This window comes from Psammomys obesus, unplaced genomic scaffold, assembly GCF_907164565.1.
Source record: "Psammomys obesus unplaced genomic scaffold, mPsaObe1.curated_primary_1811, whole genome shotgun sequence".
In the NCBI taxonomy this organism is placed as follows: Eukaryota; Metazoa; Chordata; class Mammalia; order Rodentia; family Muridae; genus Psammomys; species Psammomys obesus.
Window position 1 is genome coordinate 2497021 of NW_026596962.1, and position 19053 is coordinate 2516073.

At 41.6% G+C, this 19053-nt stretch overlaps 1 protein-coding gene across 1 annotated transcript in view; it reads right to left on the minus strand.

Annotated features, from left to right (window-relative positions):
* Positions 1-13073, minus strand: part of LOC129670262 (zinc finger protein 407-like) — a 150822-nt gene extending 137749 nt beyond the window's left edge. The window contains exons 1-3 of the mRNA XM_055598741.1: positions 12952-13073; positions 12105-12271; positions 8557-8640 (exon numbers count right to left, since the gene is read on the minus strand). Of these exons, the coding sequence (XP_055454716.1) occupies positions 8557-8640; positions 12105-12271; positions 12952-13073 (373 nt within the window). The remainder of the gene's footprint in view (positions 1-8556; positions 8641-12104; positions 12272-12951) is intronic.
* Positions 13074-19053: the final 5980 nt, after the last annotated feature.

Consider the following 19053-nt stretch of genomic DNA (forward strand, 5'->3'; position numbering starts at 1 on the left):
GCTCACTCCATGGAGTGCTCCTGTTCCTCCACGCTCACTCCATGGAGGGCTCCTGCTCCTCCACGCTCACTCCATGGAGTGCTCCTGTAGCAGCTCACCACGCTCACTCCATGGAGTGCTCCTGCTCCTCCACACTCACTCAGATAACTTCCCATTTCATCAGCTATAGTGGTTGGTGAGCAACTCAACCAAGGCCACTTACTTCCAATTAATATAAATTCAACTTTGGAACCTAACCCAGCCCAGCTATTGAGAACTGTTGTAGTGCGCCTGGCCTAGCTTAGAAATGCGAGCTATTTTTTGGGTACAACATTTATCAAAACTCAATCTATATTACACACTTTGCAGGCAACTCTGCTCTTTAAATGGAGATGCGCATAAAATGCATAGCAGACATCAGAATCTTGAACAAAAACTAAAACACTTCTAACACGAGAATGACTAAGCCAAATGATAAATTGAGCGTGCTGGCTGAGCCGACACTACTGGAGTGATCGGCTTGTGGCTCCTCCCTAGGTTGCGGGGAGCCAGCAAGCACGCACACGTTGCATTTGCTTCTCTGCAGCGGACGAGGGAAGAAGCCTCTCACTCTTGCACCCCTCACACAGACGCTTCCCCGGGCAACAATACCGCACTTGCCACTTCTGCTTTTCCTGATAGTACTCCACATACACTGACCTGTCTCAAAACGAAAAACCCTTTATCTGTGTGTGCACGGACTGCATGTGTGTGCGTGGAGGCGCTCGCCTCACAGAACGAGTGTGGGGCTCAGGGCAGCTCCTCCGGCTCAGCCTTCTGTGCACCAGCACGCAGTCAAGTATGCTTGCGCCAACAGGCTCAGCGTGGCCAGCAGTAAAGGCACCGCCAACAGACCTCACTCCACTTCCCTGCCTGCTATGAGGGTACTGAGCTCACACTCACGCATCCTGCCTGATGGTCTGAGCGCCCATGAAGCAGAGAGAGTGGCTGGGAAGCCCATGGGACTGCAGCCTGGCTTCGCCACACCTCACTTCTACCTGCCAGACCTCTTGAGAAAGACCAAAAGGATGAGAGCGGTGAATGCAGGGTGAGTGTGAGGACAGCAGGGACAGAAAACGAGGAAGACACCCTGAGCAGAGCCCTGGATGGGCTCTGTTCGCCTGGCAGCTGCAGTCTCACCCAGAGATGAAGCAGCGACACACACCGCTCGCTCCCCAGAGCCGGGTCAGCAGGCAAGACACAAGGCACACAGCACTGACTGGGCGCTTTACACGCCGCTGAGTGTGACGTATGCCACACGGTGTACGTCTGCCCCAGGAACCACTGCGTTTGCTTCAGTCCAGGTTTAAAAAAATCAGAGAGCATCTTCCAAGCACAGTAAACGAGCGTTTACTGTAGAAGGACCTTTTCTCTTCAAGGCATCCGTCTTTAAGATAAACTCCATCTTTAACACTACCGAAGGCAACCCTCAGGTCTACAGTCACCCTTTGATCTCTATTTCTAAACCTTTGGTGAAACAACTTCAGTCACAGTAGATAGTTCAATTTCAGTGACTGACTGACATTAACAGAGACACACAACACACACCCAAGTGTATTTTGCGTGGCACATCTTTTACGAGATACAGTTTTTTTTTTTTTAAATGAGGCTATATGGCGAAGATGTAAATTACTGTACCTTTAGAGAATACTATTGATTGTATAAGCATGCCATGTGCTTATATGACAGGCCATCACATCACACTCTGTGGTGAGGCATCTACTTAAACATCTGACTGCTTTAGGAAGTTGATGGCTGCCTCCTCAGAAGTATCTAGAAGAGTTGTTATGCTCTACATAAAGATCCTTGATAACACTTGCGATATTAACATACTTCTATCGAGTCTGCAATTCATTTAATTCTCAGTACCAGTAGTGATTACTTTACATGAAAATTCAACTATTTTTCCGGTATTCGTTCTTTTATAAAACTATGCTATTACCATAGTTATAAAATGATTTTTTTAATTTAAATTTATTTATATATTAATTTATTATAATTTATTCACTTTGTATGCCCACCCCAGCTCCGGGCCATCTCTTCCCAGTCTCACCAACCCTCCCTCTTCTCCCCCTTTGCCCTTCCCTAGTCCACTGACAGGAGAGGACCTCCTCCCCTTCTATCTGACCTCAGTCTATCAGGTCTCATCAAGGCTGGCTGCATCATCTTCCTCTGTGGCCTGGTAAGGCTGCTCCATCCAGGGGGAGGTGATCAAAGAGCCGGCCACTGAGTGCATGTCAGAGACAGTCCCTGAACCCCTTACTAGGTACCCCACTTGGAGACTGAGCAGCCAATGGGTTTCCTTTAAACAGGGGGTCTAGGTCCTCTCCATGCATAGTCCTTAGTTGGAGTATCGGTCTCTGCAGGACCCCCTGGGCCCATGTATTTTTGCTCTGTTGGTCTCCTTGTGGAGTTCCTGTCCCCTCCAGGTCTTTCTATCTCCCTCTTCTTCGATAAGGATTCCAGCACTCTACCCAAAGTTTGGCTATGAGTCTCAGTATTGCCTTCGATACCCTGGTGGGTAGAGTCTTTCAGAGGTCCTCTATGGAAGGCTCCTGTCCTTTTCCTTTTCTTCTCCTACTTCCAATGTCTATCCTGTTTGTCTTTCCAAGTAGGATTAAGCATCTTTCCTAGGGTCCTCCTTGTTGTTAAGCTTCTTTAGGACTACAGATTTTAGTACGTTTATCTAACATTATATGGCTAATATCCACTTATAAGTGAATACACAAAGGCGCCAAAACCATACAATTGAAAAAAAGACAGCATCTTCAATGAATGGTGCTCATCTAACTAGATGTCTATATGTAGAAAAATGCAAAAATATTCATATTTATCACCCTGCACAAAGTTAAAGTCCAAGTGGATCAAAGATCTCAATGTAAAACCAGACACACTAAATCTATTACAAGAAAAAGGTGGGGAAGAGCCTTGACCTCAGTGGCACAGGAGACAACTTCCTGAACAGAACACCAACAGCACAGGCTCTAAGATCAACAATCAATAAATGGGACCTCATGAAACTGAAAAGCTTCTGTAAAGCAAATAGCACCGTCATCAAAACAAAATGACTGCCTACAGATTGGGAAAGAATCTTCACCAACCCTTTATCTGACAGAGGGCTAATATCCAGTATATGTAAATAACTAAAGAAGCTGAAAAGCAACAAACCAAGTAATCCAATTAAAAAATGGGGAACAGAGCTAAACAGAGAATTCTCGATAGAGGAATATCGAATGACAGAGAAACACCTAAAGAAATGCTCAACCTCATTAGCCATTAGGGAAATGCAAATCAAAACGACCCTGAGATTTCACCTTACACCCATCAGAATGGCCAAGATGAAAAACTCAAGTGACAACATATCGTGGAGAGGTTGTGGAGAAAGGGGAACCCTCCTCCATTGCTGGTGGGAATGTAAACTGGTACAACCACTTTGGAAGTCAATTCTGGTGCTTTCTCAGACAATTAGGAATAGTGCTTCCTCAAGACCCAGCTATACCACTGCTAGGTATATACCCAAAGTTTGCTCAAGTACACAAAAGGGATACTTGCTCAACCATGTTTATAGCAGCTTTATTTGTAATAGCCAGAACCTAGAAACAACCCAGATGTCCATCATCGGAGGAATGGATGCAGAAATTGTGGTATTTTTACACAATGGAATACTACTCAGCAATCAAAAAAGAGGAAATCATGAAATTTGCAGGCAAATGGTGGGATCTAGAAAAGATCATTCTGAGTGAAGTATCCCAGAAGGAGAAAGACAAACATGGAATATACTCGCTTATACAGACCTACAAGATATGACAAACATAATGAAGTCTATACACCTAAAGAAGATAATCAAGAAAGCGGACACGGGGTAAGATGATCAATCCTCGTTTAGAAAGACAAATGGGATATGCATTGAACGTATGACAGGAGTCTACCGCAGAAGGCATCTGAAAGACTACCTAGCAGTGTTTCAAAGTAGATACTAAGACACATTTGTCCCTCTTACAAATCTGTCTACCTTGATGTTAATACTGATTGATATGACTACTGTAGGGTTAGCCTTGGGGCTAGGAACTCTGTTCCTTCTCAAGCTTGTTTGATTATTTCGGAGTTTGCATTTCTACAAGAATTTCCAGTTAGTTTTATAGATTTACAAAAGAAGGAGTTTGCCGAGTTCCATGCAGCAGAAACCCAAGTCTTAACAATGTTAGTTCTGCTGGCTGGAGCCTGTAGCAGTTCACTCATTTAGGTCTCATTCAGGTGTGATGGGCAGGGCTTCTAGTCTTCCAGTGAAATGACTCTGTACATCTTCTCAAGACTGAAGAGTAGAAGACCATGTTTACAAAGAACTCACATATAGCCTAAGCAGAATGGGTGCATTTTTTCCTGTTGATCTATTTGTGCACAAACAAGCCAATCAGAGGCATAACAAGCTTTCATTGTCCACATAGTGGATCTAAGTTACGTACAAATCTGTATACGGTCACTGTGGAAATTTATAGATGTATGCCAGCTGTCTCCTCACCCATTCACCTTCTGCACTGTTGACTGCTTTTGCACATAGCTAATGTTTTCTTACTGGAAGCTTTGGCGGACATCTTCAAGTTACCCTCTTTTCGTGGATGCTGCAGGCACGTAACAGTAGTAAAAGGTGGGACCACAAACCCTACTGTCCACGGCAGTATATGAATTAAAGATCTAAAGTTTTCAACGTTAATTTTCTGGGTTTGCAAGCTTAACATAAGCTCTGGACGTCTGGTTAATGTAGGTTCTTTCATTTACACTTTCATGAAATTTCTTGTGACACTTTACAGTAAAAATCTACACATTAATAAAATGCCATTTAATTTTTTATTCTAATAATTTAATTAGAAGTTTATATTAAACTAGGATTTTATTGTGGTAAACTGGAGAGTGCCATTTCACATTTGCTGTGACTGTACCACAGATTAAATTGGGTAATATTAAGGTGTTTTTAATTACATACAAGGTGGCAGGCAAATATATGATTCAACAAAATCTTATGTGAAATATTATGCATAGAAATGCTAAGGTGTAGAGAAAGGCCAGACACATTTGACATATGGCAACTTACACAGAATATACTTTATTCAAATATGTACCATGATGGTTAATTTGGAACGCATACAATTTGCCAATCTGTTACGTGTTCAACATTTTTTTACTAATATGAAATTTATGAATTGCTAAGGAATGACTAATTTCTTAAGAAAAACCTACCTTCATGTCTGTTACTATTGCTACATGTAAAGAGGTTAATACAGACACCCAAACTGTGAAGACTCAAAGGAAATCTTAAAGGTTTGAAACAAGAGTTTCAATTCCTTAAACATTCGATAATTTTTTGAAACTAAAAAGTATAATGAATGTGTACACTCGCTGTGACGGAGTTTTCTCACTTTTCATGACTTAAAATATAATTATGTCATTTCTCCCTTTCTCCTGCCAACTTCTCCCATGCCCCACCACATGGCTCATATGTACGGGCATAGCTTATTTTAAATTATTGTTACATACACACAGAGAGAGACACACAGGGAAAGGGAGAGGTGGGGAGAGTGAGAGAGAGAGAGAGAGAGAGAGAGAGAGAGAGAGAGGGAGAGAATAAATAACCTGTTGAGTCCATTTGCTATTGCTTGTCTGCACATGATTTTCAGGGCAAACCACTTGGTACAGAAGCCTTAGTTAGAAAGGTCTCCCTGGGGACGCCCCGTTCTCCTGCTCTCAACAGTCCTCAGTTGCCTGAGTTCTGTGTCTGGGTTGGGGATGGTGAGATTTCACCTTTACTGAGAAGATCTGGTTAGAGTACTGATGGGAATACCACTTCTAACCTGTCTCTCATTCCAAAGCCAAAATCAACCTGAGCTACAACAGTAATTACTCAATGACTTCATGTGTAAATCAACAGGGACTTAGACACCGCACTGCTGTGGCCCCAAAGTTATACTTGCTTGGGTGGCAGAGTCAGATGGCGTCACTACAGCCTGTGAACTGAAGACGAGTCTAAGCAACATAACTGAAAACCAGAGGGGAAGCACAGAACAAGGAGAATGTGTGCTCTTCTTATAACCATACTTATCCCTTCTGCCTCATGTATCACAGCTCACCCTATTGGGCTGTTGTTTTCCATTTCATAAATGCTCTCCTTTACAAACACTAATCTTGCACAAAATACCCAACAAAAAACACTTTGCCTCTTAGGCTTTACAGAGATAAAAGGAGGAAAAACAGACACCAGGATAGCTTGTTGCCATAGTGCCCTGTCTTTTTGTATGTCAAACATCTGTCAGACTAGCCAACCACATCCCCTGGAAATCACACTTCACATTCCTTAGGGTGGACTGGTGGTTATTAAGCTGGCCAGGTCTCTCCAACTGCATGTGAGGATTGGTGTCTGTGCCCTTGAATCAAGGGTCTCTGACAGGTGATAAAAGTAAATCTCAGAATGGAAGATGTTTCGTGTCAGCCCCCTAGACAGCCTACATTTCGGTCAGGAATTATTTACGCCATGTGGAACACTTTGGATACCTATCCCTTTCTGAGCTGCTTGTAATTTGCCTGGAAACTGTGGTAAAAAGGTAAACCATGTCAAAGACAGACACATCAAAGAAATATAGATTTCAAATGTAACATCAAGTCCAGCCTCGGGGTGGGGGGGATGCATTGCTTAAACATTTTAGGTCCCACATAAAAGCTAAGTGCCTAGACAGAGTTGGACTGAGCTGTTTGTGGAGGCCGTGTCTTTTAAGAACTGACTTTGGTATTAAAGAATCATGTTTGATTTGTGCCACAGAGGCAGATAAATGCCAGAAAGACAGATACCCCTGTCTGTGAGACATTGTCCTATATGGTATAAAGTTAATAGCAAAGTAATAAGGCGCCTCTGGACCTGACATAAAATATAAAGTTGTGCCAGCTCGATGCAGGCTTCCTGATCGATCCATCACCTGGAATGTCTGTGATTGCAGCGTTACGGCCTGCCTCCACTGCAGGGCAAAGGGGAATGCCACAGCTGGAGAGATGGCACAAGGGGGTCTGCTGTCCCATGGAGTCACGTGGGATGGGACCAGGAAAACAAAACTGCCACGGAGATCATAAAACTTTGCGTTACCAATAAGCTGAAAACATGAATAAGATACCCCGTGACTGCATATACTTTCAACTTTTCTTTCCATTTGCTATACAAGCACAGCTGGCACCTGCAGGCCCCCTTATCCTAAATCCTTATACACAAGTTTTTGAATGCATGCACACATGGCTTCTGTTATTTAAAGTTGTACTTTGACCATGTTAGAAATCAAACGTTTATTTTCATCTCAATGGTTCTTATCACTTTGGAAATTCCGTCCCAGTAAACTCAACTATAAAAGCAATGACTATAATTCATTTTCAGTGATTCTGGAAATATGAGGAGGGAAGTGGCTTATATTTGTATAACATGAATCTCAATATTCTATAAGGAATATATATTTACATTTTCTATATTCTCAAGAATTTCATTCATGTATTACAAATAATATTGCACAATATGTATTCTCTACTTCTTCCCAGCCAATTCCCCCATGTCACCCAACAGGTTCTCCGCCATCTTTTGGTCTTTTTTTTTTTTTTTTTTTTTTTTTTTTTTTAAGTAACCCAGTAAACCAGTTAAAGCTGTTCATGTGTGCATGGTATGAGGGCATTCCCTGGAGCACTGATGGAATCCTACCGGGGCCACACCCTCAGGAGAGAATGTTTCCCTCTTTAGGAAGGCGTGGCACAGGAATCTCACACCACATGGACTGTGACTGTCTCATTAGCTAAGCCTTAATGGCAGAAAAATGTGGTTCTACTGAAAATTACAAAAGAAAGCTACCCTAAGACAATGCTACCCTGACTCATGTTGCTTAGAATTCTCAAATTAAGCGTCTGGGATTCCATCTTCTTTTCTTGAATAATGAAAAGTGAGTATCATGGGACAGCTTTTCCTCCGTGTCCTTATTTATCTCCTGTGTTGTGAATTTGGTGTTATTCTCTTCACAGCAGGGATAATTGCAAGAGCACTGACTCCCATGGAGTCACAGGGACTTACAGACAGATGGATACAACTAGGAGACAGGCAGGCAGAGAGCCAGATGGGGTATAAAGCAAGCAGGCAATGGGTAGGGAGGTATGACATAGGGAGAGAACAGCCAAGGCCCAATGAAGCTCCCTAGGACCCAGGCAGGAGGCTAAGACAGAGCTTTGCAGAGAGAAAACAGCCTCAAATATCTGAACCTGGGGAGTTTGTTTCTTTACCCACTTAGGATGGAGTTCTTGCGGGGATGCCTGCGATATACAGGTATCTGCTTCTTAAGTATGTGACAAGAGCCAATCTGAATTCTATCAACTCTGTGTTTGTGATGGAAGTGAAGGCCTATAGAAATTCTCATTTGCAAAGCCCTAGAATAAAGAGGAAAACAAGGCCACGGGCCATCAGGGCTTGGGTGTCTAACACCCTACCTCACCCTGCAGAGAAAAGTCAGGAGCAGACTCGGGACTGACCTGTGTGCTGCCGGCGGTGCTTGGTGAGGGCGTGCCGCGTCCCTCCTGCAAAGCCACAGAGGTCACAGAGAAACGACTTCTCGCCTGTTGCAACAATAAACAGATGAGGGACTGCGGAGGTCACAGATCATTAAAACATATCTATCAAGGCTTTCAGGGTTACTAATTCCTCCAATCAAATGTTTCCATGTAAATATGTCAAATGGGAATGAAATTACCACTGCGGTTTATTGACTGTGATAAAATCTGAAAAGCACCACTGAACATAATTACATACTTGTCAGACCCATAAAAATTAGCTTTATTATCAATGGAATGGTTTTGTACAACTTCATTTCTGCTAGATGTCTTCCAGATGGGGCTGTTTTATGCACGTGAACAGCTTTATGCATATCCTGATTTTTTACAATTCCCATACATCTGGCCTTTCTGAGCTGAGTAAAGATTGCTTGGAATAGTTAATATACAGTATATATAATTCTGCTTAAATAAAATATATTGAAATTTTAACAACCGAAGCACACTGAATTGGTTTTACCTGATTCTATCAGGATCTTCTTTAATCACCTTACACTTAATAATATGAATTAAACGGCTTCTTGGAATAGACTGAGGGGACGAAGGAAATGAAACTCACATTACTCAGGACCAGGAGCAACTCAAGGCTGTTTGTGTTTCTCAAATTTAATGGCATAAAAAAGCCCGGGATTGCTAAAAATCATCTATAAAAATTTGCATATCTCATCTTCAGTGAGAGCTCTGGCCTGGAAACTCCTGCAGAATCAAAGGCAGGCTTGGCAGATGTAGGCTTCCTACATGTACAAATGGCTGTTTTTCTTAGTGTTTCTCCTATGCTAGCTTCCCAGCCTCGAGTCTATATGTACTATAGTCATTCTATTATAGCACACTTAGCCACCAAGTGCTGGCTAACTAGACGATTTATCCTGTGAGATTCACAATGAAGGGCAAAACAAAATAATAATGCTCACTGGAGTGAAAACAGTGAGACTTTTCCAGAAATAATATAAATTATTTGTGTCCATCTTCATGGACTTTAGTCACTCAGACTTTAAAGTGGTAAGTTCCCTATAACAGGCCTGCTTTATCTCAAGTTTGGGGTTTTACAACAAATGTAGCTGGTGATGCATCTGCAAACAATAACTGTACTCCTATGGTTAGAGAAACAAAACATTAAAAAAAAATAACCATGCTAATCCAAAGAATAGCCCTTCACCTGGTTTCTTAACCTGAAAGAAAACATGAAGATGCCCATAGCCAAAATACTTCTAATCCCAATTCCAAATGAACACTCAATCAGTAATTATCATTCAAAAGACAGAGCAAAAATAAAGTGCTTTTGCTATCTTAGTTTCCTACTTTGGGGGTCATGCTTAATTCCTTGGTATCATTATTTCCATACATTAAAAATAGAGTAGATGGGCTGTGAAGAATAAAGTTTAATTACAATCACTCATCTAATTATTTAATCAATTTAAAATATAAATCTTTTTAACTGGCTGCATTATCAATTAAATACCACTGAAGTAGACTTTTTATGCTAAAACCACCAATTTATTCCTAATCTTAGCATTGCTTTTAAATGTGGAGGTAAAACTGTTCTCTCCAGTTTCCCCCTTCCTAGTTCTGCAGACATTCTTGTGTGTCCTGGCGGGAAGCAGCTGTCGTACCCATGCAGAGGCACAGAAGGATGCAGGCACCCAAGCCAGCGTGAAGGAGTAGGCGTGGCTAACAAGGAGTGCCCCATCCTAGGCAAGCATGCTCCCCTCCTCACTTACGAAATCAGCCTGACCTATTTCTTTCTTGCAAAATAAATGACTTAATAAATACAGGAAAAAATAACAGACTCTAACATTTTCTGCATGTGTGTAAGATGCACATTTTTAGGTCTACTCACTTTCCTATTTTATGGTATATATACATGAAAAGGCAAAATCATTCACTCTTCAGGTGATTTAATTGTAGATACATTAGTGACCTTGATTTTCAATGTAGAGGATTTTATCTTGGGTGTTAAGTCTCAGATGTATTGTATGTCCTATTTACCTTGGTGGCTTGATTTGTTTTCAATTCAATTTTTACTAGCTTTATTTTTTTTTAAAGACTGAGAATGGAGGGGTTAACTATTGAACAGCAAGCCAAGAGTATATATATATATATATTTTTTTTTTTGAGAAAAAAAAATAAGAAAAACCCCAATGCAATATTTTATTCAACCCAAAAGGGATTTTTTAGCATGTCATATTTAAATGATAACAGGAATTTAATGGAAGACTTCTTTTAAAAACAACCTGAATTAGTTTCAAGTGTGCCATTTTGCATTCAAACGTAGAAAGACACGGAAACCAATCCTTTATTTTCTATTAAAAAACAGCCACTGTCCCCTATCTCTCATTATGGTGCAGACTACAAGACCTAACAACAAAAATCCATAGTATTGATCCAGCCAAGTCTCCACAATTATTCTTTAGAAGGAAACGCCGACGATAAATTACATCTGCACTGGCTTTTCATCTGCTGTTCGATATAAGTGATCTCTCAGGGCAGGCTGGAGACCTTAAATCGTCAACACCCTTGTCAGGGCAGCTAAGGAGGCCTGGGCTTCCCACAAACTGCTTCAGGAGAACTTTCAACCTCTAATTTCTAACAATAATACAGGATTCACAACAATCAGAAGAACACTTCTGAATACTGATTAACATTTTTTTTTCCTTACAGGAAATATATTCTGAGTAGTACAAGGAGAAAGAAGGTCACAAAAATACGAAGTAGCTGAGGGTCCCAGAGAGAAATAAGGCAAGTACTCAAATACAAGATCACCACCAAGTAGTGGCCTGCTGCACTAAGACCAGGAAGGCCCATCACAAACAAAGCCCCTGGCCATGGGGTATGATGGGATATGTATTGATAAAGGACCCAGCTGACCAGCCTCAGAAATGTCCTCAACAGACAGAATCCAAGACTGCTAAGTTATATCTCACATGGCCACTTTTAATGCACTCGTGCAAACCTTATACTAAGGTGAGCTTTTAGCAGTTCTCTGACAGGCCTCTATAAGACAGTTCGAATCAGCCTAACGCTTGAATGACTCTAGCCTCATGCTGCTTCTTATTGAAGAGAGCTATTAAACTGTTTACATTTAGTATGTTTAAAACATTATGGTACTTAGATTATATCTACAAAGTAACAGAAGAACTGTTCTTTTTTTAAAAAAAAAAAATAATATGCCAATGTGACAGGGGTCACATCTAAGAAGCTAAGCTGGAACACAAACACCAGAAATGAGCTATCAAATCTGAACCTTATGTGCGCACATTTAATCACACGTGCGCACATAACTAATACTAAATTGAGCAACATTGCAAAGGAAAGAATGGAAAACATTTTCCTACACAATTATCATGACCTTAATTTCAAACACAATTACCACAACCTCTACGAAACAGTAGCTTTCAAGAGAACCAATGTGCATGTTCCTGAACCCCGGGTAGCTCCTTGCCCCGCCCGGAGGTAGAAGAGCTATGACACACCTGTGTGCGTCCTGTAGTGGTCTTTCATTGCTGAGGCCGTGAGGAAGGAGTAGTGGCATGTGGGCCAGGTGCACTTAAATGGCTTTTCTCCTGTGTGGAGTTTCATGTGGTTGTTCAAGGCCCACTTCTCTGTGAAACTTCTATCACATAAGTGGCATGTAAATTTCCTGCATGAAAGAGAAAAAGAAAACACACATGAGTTCGGCACATTCACATCTACAACCTCAGATAGTGTGCGGTGACCCTCAAGTGTGGCGCACACACGGCCTCTGCAAAGGGAACTGCAGGCTGGGTCTGTCATGTCTGTATAACCAGGCATTGATTTTTCTGTCGAGGCCTGGCACTTCAGCCATTTATTCTCTGCTTTGCGGTTGGGCCCAACGGGTTTGAAAAATTCTGTTACAGTCCAGTCACCCCTGAGGCAAAAGTGAGAATAGATTTCACCTGTACAGGCCTACACCACTTATCCAGGGCAAGGGCTGTCAGAGCAAAGGCTAAATGAAATGCTATCCATGCTCAAGCACTGAGACAGGCTCTGCTGTCCGCCAGGAGGGCAGCTGGAACAGCTACTCCCGAAAGCACCCAGCAGCCCTGAATCACCATGCTCCTTGGAGATGGTTCCTGGCTAAAGGTTCACTTGGGGTGCTTGACGTGGGTACACAAAAAGTTTTCTCTGACAAAAATAAGTCTGCTGGGCCATAACAAGCCCAATCTCATATGATCTCAGCAGAGACATAGGGTCAGAGCTAAACAGAACTCAGATGGGAGACAAAAATTAAACTTTAAGATGACACTGCCAAAGAAAAAAATCCCCATTATGTCCTGTGTGAAAATAGCAAGCCGATACCTCTTTATGAAAGTATTTCCAATTTCTACTTCAGTCTTAACACCTCCAGCACCCAAGGGGCACAGAGTAGGAGCCACGGCATGCTCAGGGCCCAACTCTGCCAGCTGCACTCGTGGCCCCATCACTCCAGTTTACTTCCTAGTTGTGATAAATCAAGTTGTAAGCAAGCGTTGTGAGCAACGGTGCTCAAAAATGAATTCAGTATGATGAAAAATCAAGTGAAGGAGCATTGAAAAGTGGTTTAAAACTGTAACATTTTCTCAGCACCATGCTCTGACCAGCTGAGCTAACTGGCCAGGTAAAACTATACCATTTTTTAAAGCTGTAAGTATTACATAAGAAAAGAGACCAAGGCAGCCTGAAGAAAAACGTAAGGATGGAATAACTCAGTTTTGCATGATCAACATGGGATAACACAAGAAGGGTAGTTTCCTATACAGTAGTTCCACAATTTTTATCAGTGCCTACAGTTTTGTGAGGACAGCAAAAGAATCCTGAGCTGTAAAAAACTAGGCCACTAATTTGGTGTTAAATGCAGATTATATCAACAGGCCAACTGAGTTTCATGGACTCTGGGAATCCAGTTATAAATCACCTTCTATAGAAAGCTTTCCTTTACTATATATGACATGATGTCAGGAATGCAATGGAAGTTAAGCTTACCAGATATTTAAGCAATGGCACAGCATGTCTGAGGTGCTTCCTTGATAGCAAACTGCCAGTTTAGTTCCCTGTGTAAACATGTGAGAAGACACTGTCTACACCGTGAACACGGGCTGGCTCCGAAATCACCGTATCATTTGATCGCTGCTGACTCGTACGAGAGAGTGACATATATAACCAAATACCTTGAAATGTACTGCAAAAAATATCATGTCCGTATATCTCTTTGACGGGTCTTCATGCATTTAGCATTTCAAAACCATGGCAGGGATCTTATTTCCAAGATAAATTCCCCTATCTACTTATTTCTCCATGTATTTACTGTGGAACTAACCTTCTCCTACAAGAAATAAATAAGGAGGTTAAGTAGATGCTATCTTTAACAAATAGCTTCTCTACACTGTATTACAACTTTATGAATGACAAAATAAATCCCTCAGTTTTAAATCTACCATGATGTGCATTTAACAAAATTACATCTACACAACCTCAATGTGTGCTGTCTATTATTCATATATAATAAAAATGTTAGCCTAAAGCTCAATGCTTGTCCAGAAAGGACAAAAGCCAGATTTAAAAAGGAAGTGAAGCTGCCACTGGACTTCCTGGAAGCTGTGAGCTCTACAATCTTCTTTACAAAAACGAGTATGTCCAGTCACTGGGCAAACTGTGAGTATAAACTTGACAGCATAGGGCACACTTATATACACCTATCTGGAAGCATGCTGTCTCCCAGACTGACATAAATTCTGTGTCAGATATTCCATGATCACTTGTTTTAAGTCATTCTGATGCCAGTGAAGACGGAGGCCACCAAAGGGCCTGTGCCCTCAATGGCCCTTCTAAAGGCCCTCCTGAAGCATGTCCAGGAGGGGATTACAGAATAAACAAAAAGCAAGCAAGGGACAGGGCAGATGGGCGGCTCCTCAAAGGGAGGGACATATGACTTAAGACACTGAGGACGGGTGACAACTGGAAACAGAGAGACATGAGGGAGAATGCCAGCAACAGGAAGAACAGTAGAAAGCCCCTGGACTGGGAAAGGATGTGAGAGCCCTGCGCGCGCACACAGCACACACAGCCCACTCTCCTCCAAATCCCATCCGAACCTCGGCCAACTGAGAGCCTAGTGACTTACAGCGGCACGCACTCTTACAGGGGACAGATTTTGCTTAGAGCAATTTAAGAAGAGATTCCACCTGCAACATGGCGAGACGAACAAAGGTGAGTAAGTGGTCATTACAAGAGAGCACAGCCTGAGAGGAAGCACTGCATGAGCACAGGAGGCAAAGGGAGGCATCTGGTGCACCCTCGCAAGGCGGGAGACACTGCAAGAGGGACAGGGACACTTAGAGAGAAGCCCTTTCAAACAGAATGCTGCATGTTCTGTGCAGAGAGGTCCAGGACGCTAAAACTACCACAGTGAGGCCTAAGTGGGTAACAGTAACAGAAAGTCTATTAAGAGCTCATCTGTACAGACTGCTACGGAGCTGGGAATGGAATACGGGTTCCTAAACATAATTTGGATTCTGGCACAGCTAGAGGCATGACCACCACTCACCAGGGAGTGCACTGTTCCCACAGTTCCACTGCTAAAACAGAGGGAAGGCTCTGGCCCTGTCCTTCACAACAAGTGAACACAGCAAAGACAAGGGGTTGTGTGCCCAAAGACCCCTTCCAACTGTTTTATCTTGTGTGACTTATGTTAAGAAAAACAAGGGTAGTGTCTACACTTCAATCTTAAACTGAAGAGGCAGTACTCACCACAGTATTAGCTATATAAGGAAAATGAAATTTCACTGGGATGCCACTAAGCACCTTAAGTTAAAGAATTAACAATGAACTAAAATGATTAAGCTTTCTATATGTCTTAACCTTATAAAATTCTGAGTATTTGCTTGGATTTTGAATGATTAAACAGGAGAGATGTTATATCAAAAAGCACAAATGAACTTTTAAATTACTTATCTAACTTCCAAAATCACAAGTCATAATTCTTAAAGGAAATTTTATATTTATCTTCTTCAGATTAGAACTTTAAATGTTAATAAAAAGTTATACAATTCAAGCTAGTAGATTCTATTTACTAGAAACTTAATAAAACTGTATACACACTTTACTTCTGAATGAAGATAAAACTGTTCCAAAAAGGCAGCTTTCTTGCCTGACCTTATAAAATAGAAAAGATGACTATTGTTATTTTTTCCCCCAGCGTTTCTGAATCTGTTCCATTCATGATAATCTTGTAATACTTAAGTAGTGCTTAATTTAATGAGGAGCTTCTCTAACCTTAATTTGATACTGGAGAATATTGTCAGGCATATACCATTGAGGCATACATGTTCACATAAACTTGCATGTGTGAAGTACATTCTCTTATTGAGGTTTTAACAGCCTTAAGGGGAGGGTTAGGTTTAATCATAAAACGGATTCTAATTATGCTATGAAAATGAATAACTTTGGCTATATCTATCAACAGAGGATAAAAAAAATCTCAATGGTATACCTACATTAAAAACAAGTTAGAGGGGCTAGAAGGATGGCTCAGTGATGAAGAGCACCCATTGCTCTTGCAAAGGATCTGGGTTCAATTTCCAGTACCTACATGGTGGCTGTAACTGCAGCTCCAGGAAATCTGATGACTTTGTGTGATCTCTGCAAGCACCAGGCTCACATACACACATGCAGTCAAAATAAATGCAAACACAAAATACTCACAAAATAAAATATTTTTAAAGAATTAAAAAACAAATAATTTTAAAAGGCTGCCATCATTTGCATACACTTTTACAGATGACACTCACAGCAGAGTTGTGACACTCTAGTTTGCTGTGCTGTGCTGCGCGTGAGGAAGAAGAGTGCACAGTGCCAGAGTTAACTATGCACTTGGTGGTCACCGTCCTCCGAGAGACTCTGAAGCCAGCAGACTGCAGCTAACGTCTTCTAAAGTCTATCCCGCACTTTCCAAAGTTTTAGAATTGATATTGAAAATGTAATAAAACAAGCAAGTCATAATTTTATATCCTCTACGTAACACCTCAGAGCAATGCCGTCCCATCAGCAATTCATACAACTCAGCAGAGGCAGAAAAGAAAGGGAGACCTGGGTGAGCTGCACAGGAGCTTAAAGAGTGAGCTGAATTCTGTGAGTGAGCTTAAAACTGTGATACTGAAGTGTTGGACCCACTCAAAAGCATTCTAAAATTTAAAACACTAAAGTTCAATTAGTAAGCAATGCTTTTCTTTATAAATAAACAAAATACAGAACTATAAAAGAACAAAGTTTATTTGATTCCTAGAAAAACAGCCTGAGCAAATAAATATTTCAACAAATTCTAAGTTATTCAAATGCTACCAAAGCATAGGCAGTTTCTTTAGAACAGAAGGATCCTTTTAATGAGCATAATTTAATAATGATATAATGACAAAGTGAGAGATGAACATCATGAAGTCTTTGCCCAGTAAGGTTACCATGTCAATTTCCACAGAGCCCTGAACGATCATCCCTTTCCTGAATGAAGCTGCTGGCTTCGACACAGAGGACGAGCACAGAGGAAGACCTTCAGCATCCATGACCCCACTCCAGCATCTCACACTGTGTCTCACAGGATGGTCCAGCAAAGTGCGGAAGTGCTGTGATGATAAAGCCACTATCTAAAAATACTACAGTCATGAGACACTAATGCTTTTGGGAAAGACAACAAGTGAGCTAGAAAAAAATTGGTGGAAGAGGAAGAGAGGAAAAGCAGGAGGTAGAACAGAAGGGAGAGGAAGAGAAGCTGGAATACGAAGAGAAAGAGGAGGAGAAAAAGGAGCAGCAGCAGTAAGAAATAACCACTTTTAAACTCTAGGCACTATTAATAAGAAATTTAAAAGTATAGTAAATATTTGAATATTTTTCAATGGTTAACCCTGGTTGCCTTAACCGTCAAACTTCTAGATAAACCTTGAATACAGTGTTCAACTTGGAGCTATATAGAAAACAACATTCACTAGTGTGCCTAACTGATTGACTAAAAACACACACTGGCTGTACTGAGCACCTTGGTCACTTCGTGCAGGGGCACAGGTCTCGGTAAATGAAACAAATGTGTTCAATATAATTATCTAAATAACTACATTAGGCTGGATTTTGAGAGTTTTCTACTGCAGAGAACACAATAACATGATCATAATTCATAATAAGAAACCACAAAAGGTGAAGACCAGGAGGGTTGGCAGCACCAGACCCTGCTCTGCAGCCTGTTAGAGCTGCAAACCTCCCTTGAGTGCTTTTAGACAGCTCATCTGGGAACTTACTACTTAAGCCAAGAGTTTTGATTGCATTTTTGCCATGAACAGGTGATAATTAGCCTAATTAACAGACTAGGTCCTTGTTAACTAGTTGGAAAAGAAATTTAACCCCACCCATGCCAATTGACTGTCATTTTAAACTTCTGAGCGTGTCATTCATATTTTAAAAAGTTAAAATGTTTTTCTTTTCAATTCAATTCAAGGACTCAAGATCTTTTTGTTACAATCACACTAGGAGTTTTAAGCATACTGACACCTCCACTGCTCTGACTCCACTGGTCTGACACCAACAACCCAGAGAAGGAGCCTTTCAAGGAAACTAACTCAAAGATCTCAGAGTGAGCTGGGTTCATCCTTCAACAGCCTTTATTCCTGAGTAAGTTTTCTGAGGAAGAGCTCATAAGTTCTGGTCTAACCAAAACCACCATAAAATTGAGCTGGGATTTCCCCACCTATGGCACACATGAATAGCTCAGGCCATAAATTGAGGGAAGGGCCAGGTGCTAAGTGTTGTCAGCGTGGAGCCATGAACGCCTCTGAAACACGGCTCACAACTGTCTCTACAGCACAAAGGCAGCACAAGACATTACAGAAATTAACAGAGGTGCTGGCTTCCAATAAAGAAAGACCTGGATCTGTTCTGGCCTGCAAACTGTGCTTGGCCTAGCCAACTTAGATGGCAGGCTGCACGCTCTAAAATGCTCACTCGGACCCCTTACAGGGTCAAACAGCTCCAAATCAGTAGTGCTGGAACAGAAAGATCCAATCTGCCTGCTTCTCAGGATCTGAGAAGCTGCTGTCTTCTTGAAGTGGCATGTTTCTTGCAAGGAGTCACAAGAGCAGCTTGAGAACAGAGGGAAAGGAGAGTGTAAGTGAAACCCACCCCAAGCGGCTCTTCCGAGTGTACTGCTATATGCCTAAGAGCTGCAAGTGCCCACATTTTTAACTCATGGCAGAAGTCAGGGCCGAGAAGAGAAGACACACACTGGAGTGCCACTGTTGTCTAGTCTGCACACAATCAAACTCTCTGACCTCAGCTTGGCTGTGACAGTAATGGAGTTATGCAAAAAGTTTAAACCCTAGTTACAAATGAAAACCAAAGATAAGTGACTGAAGAAAAATGACAGTATTCTACCAGGACACATAA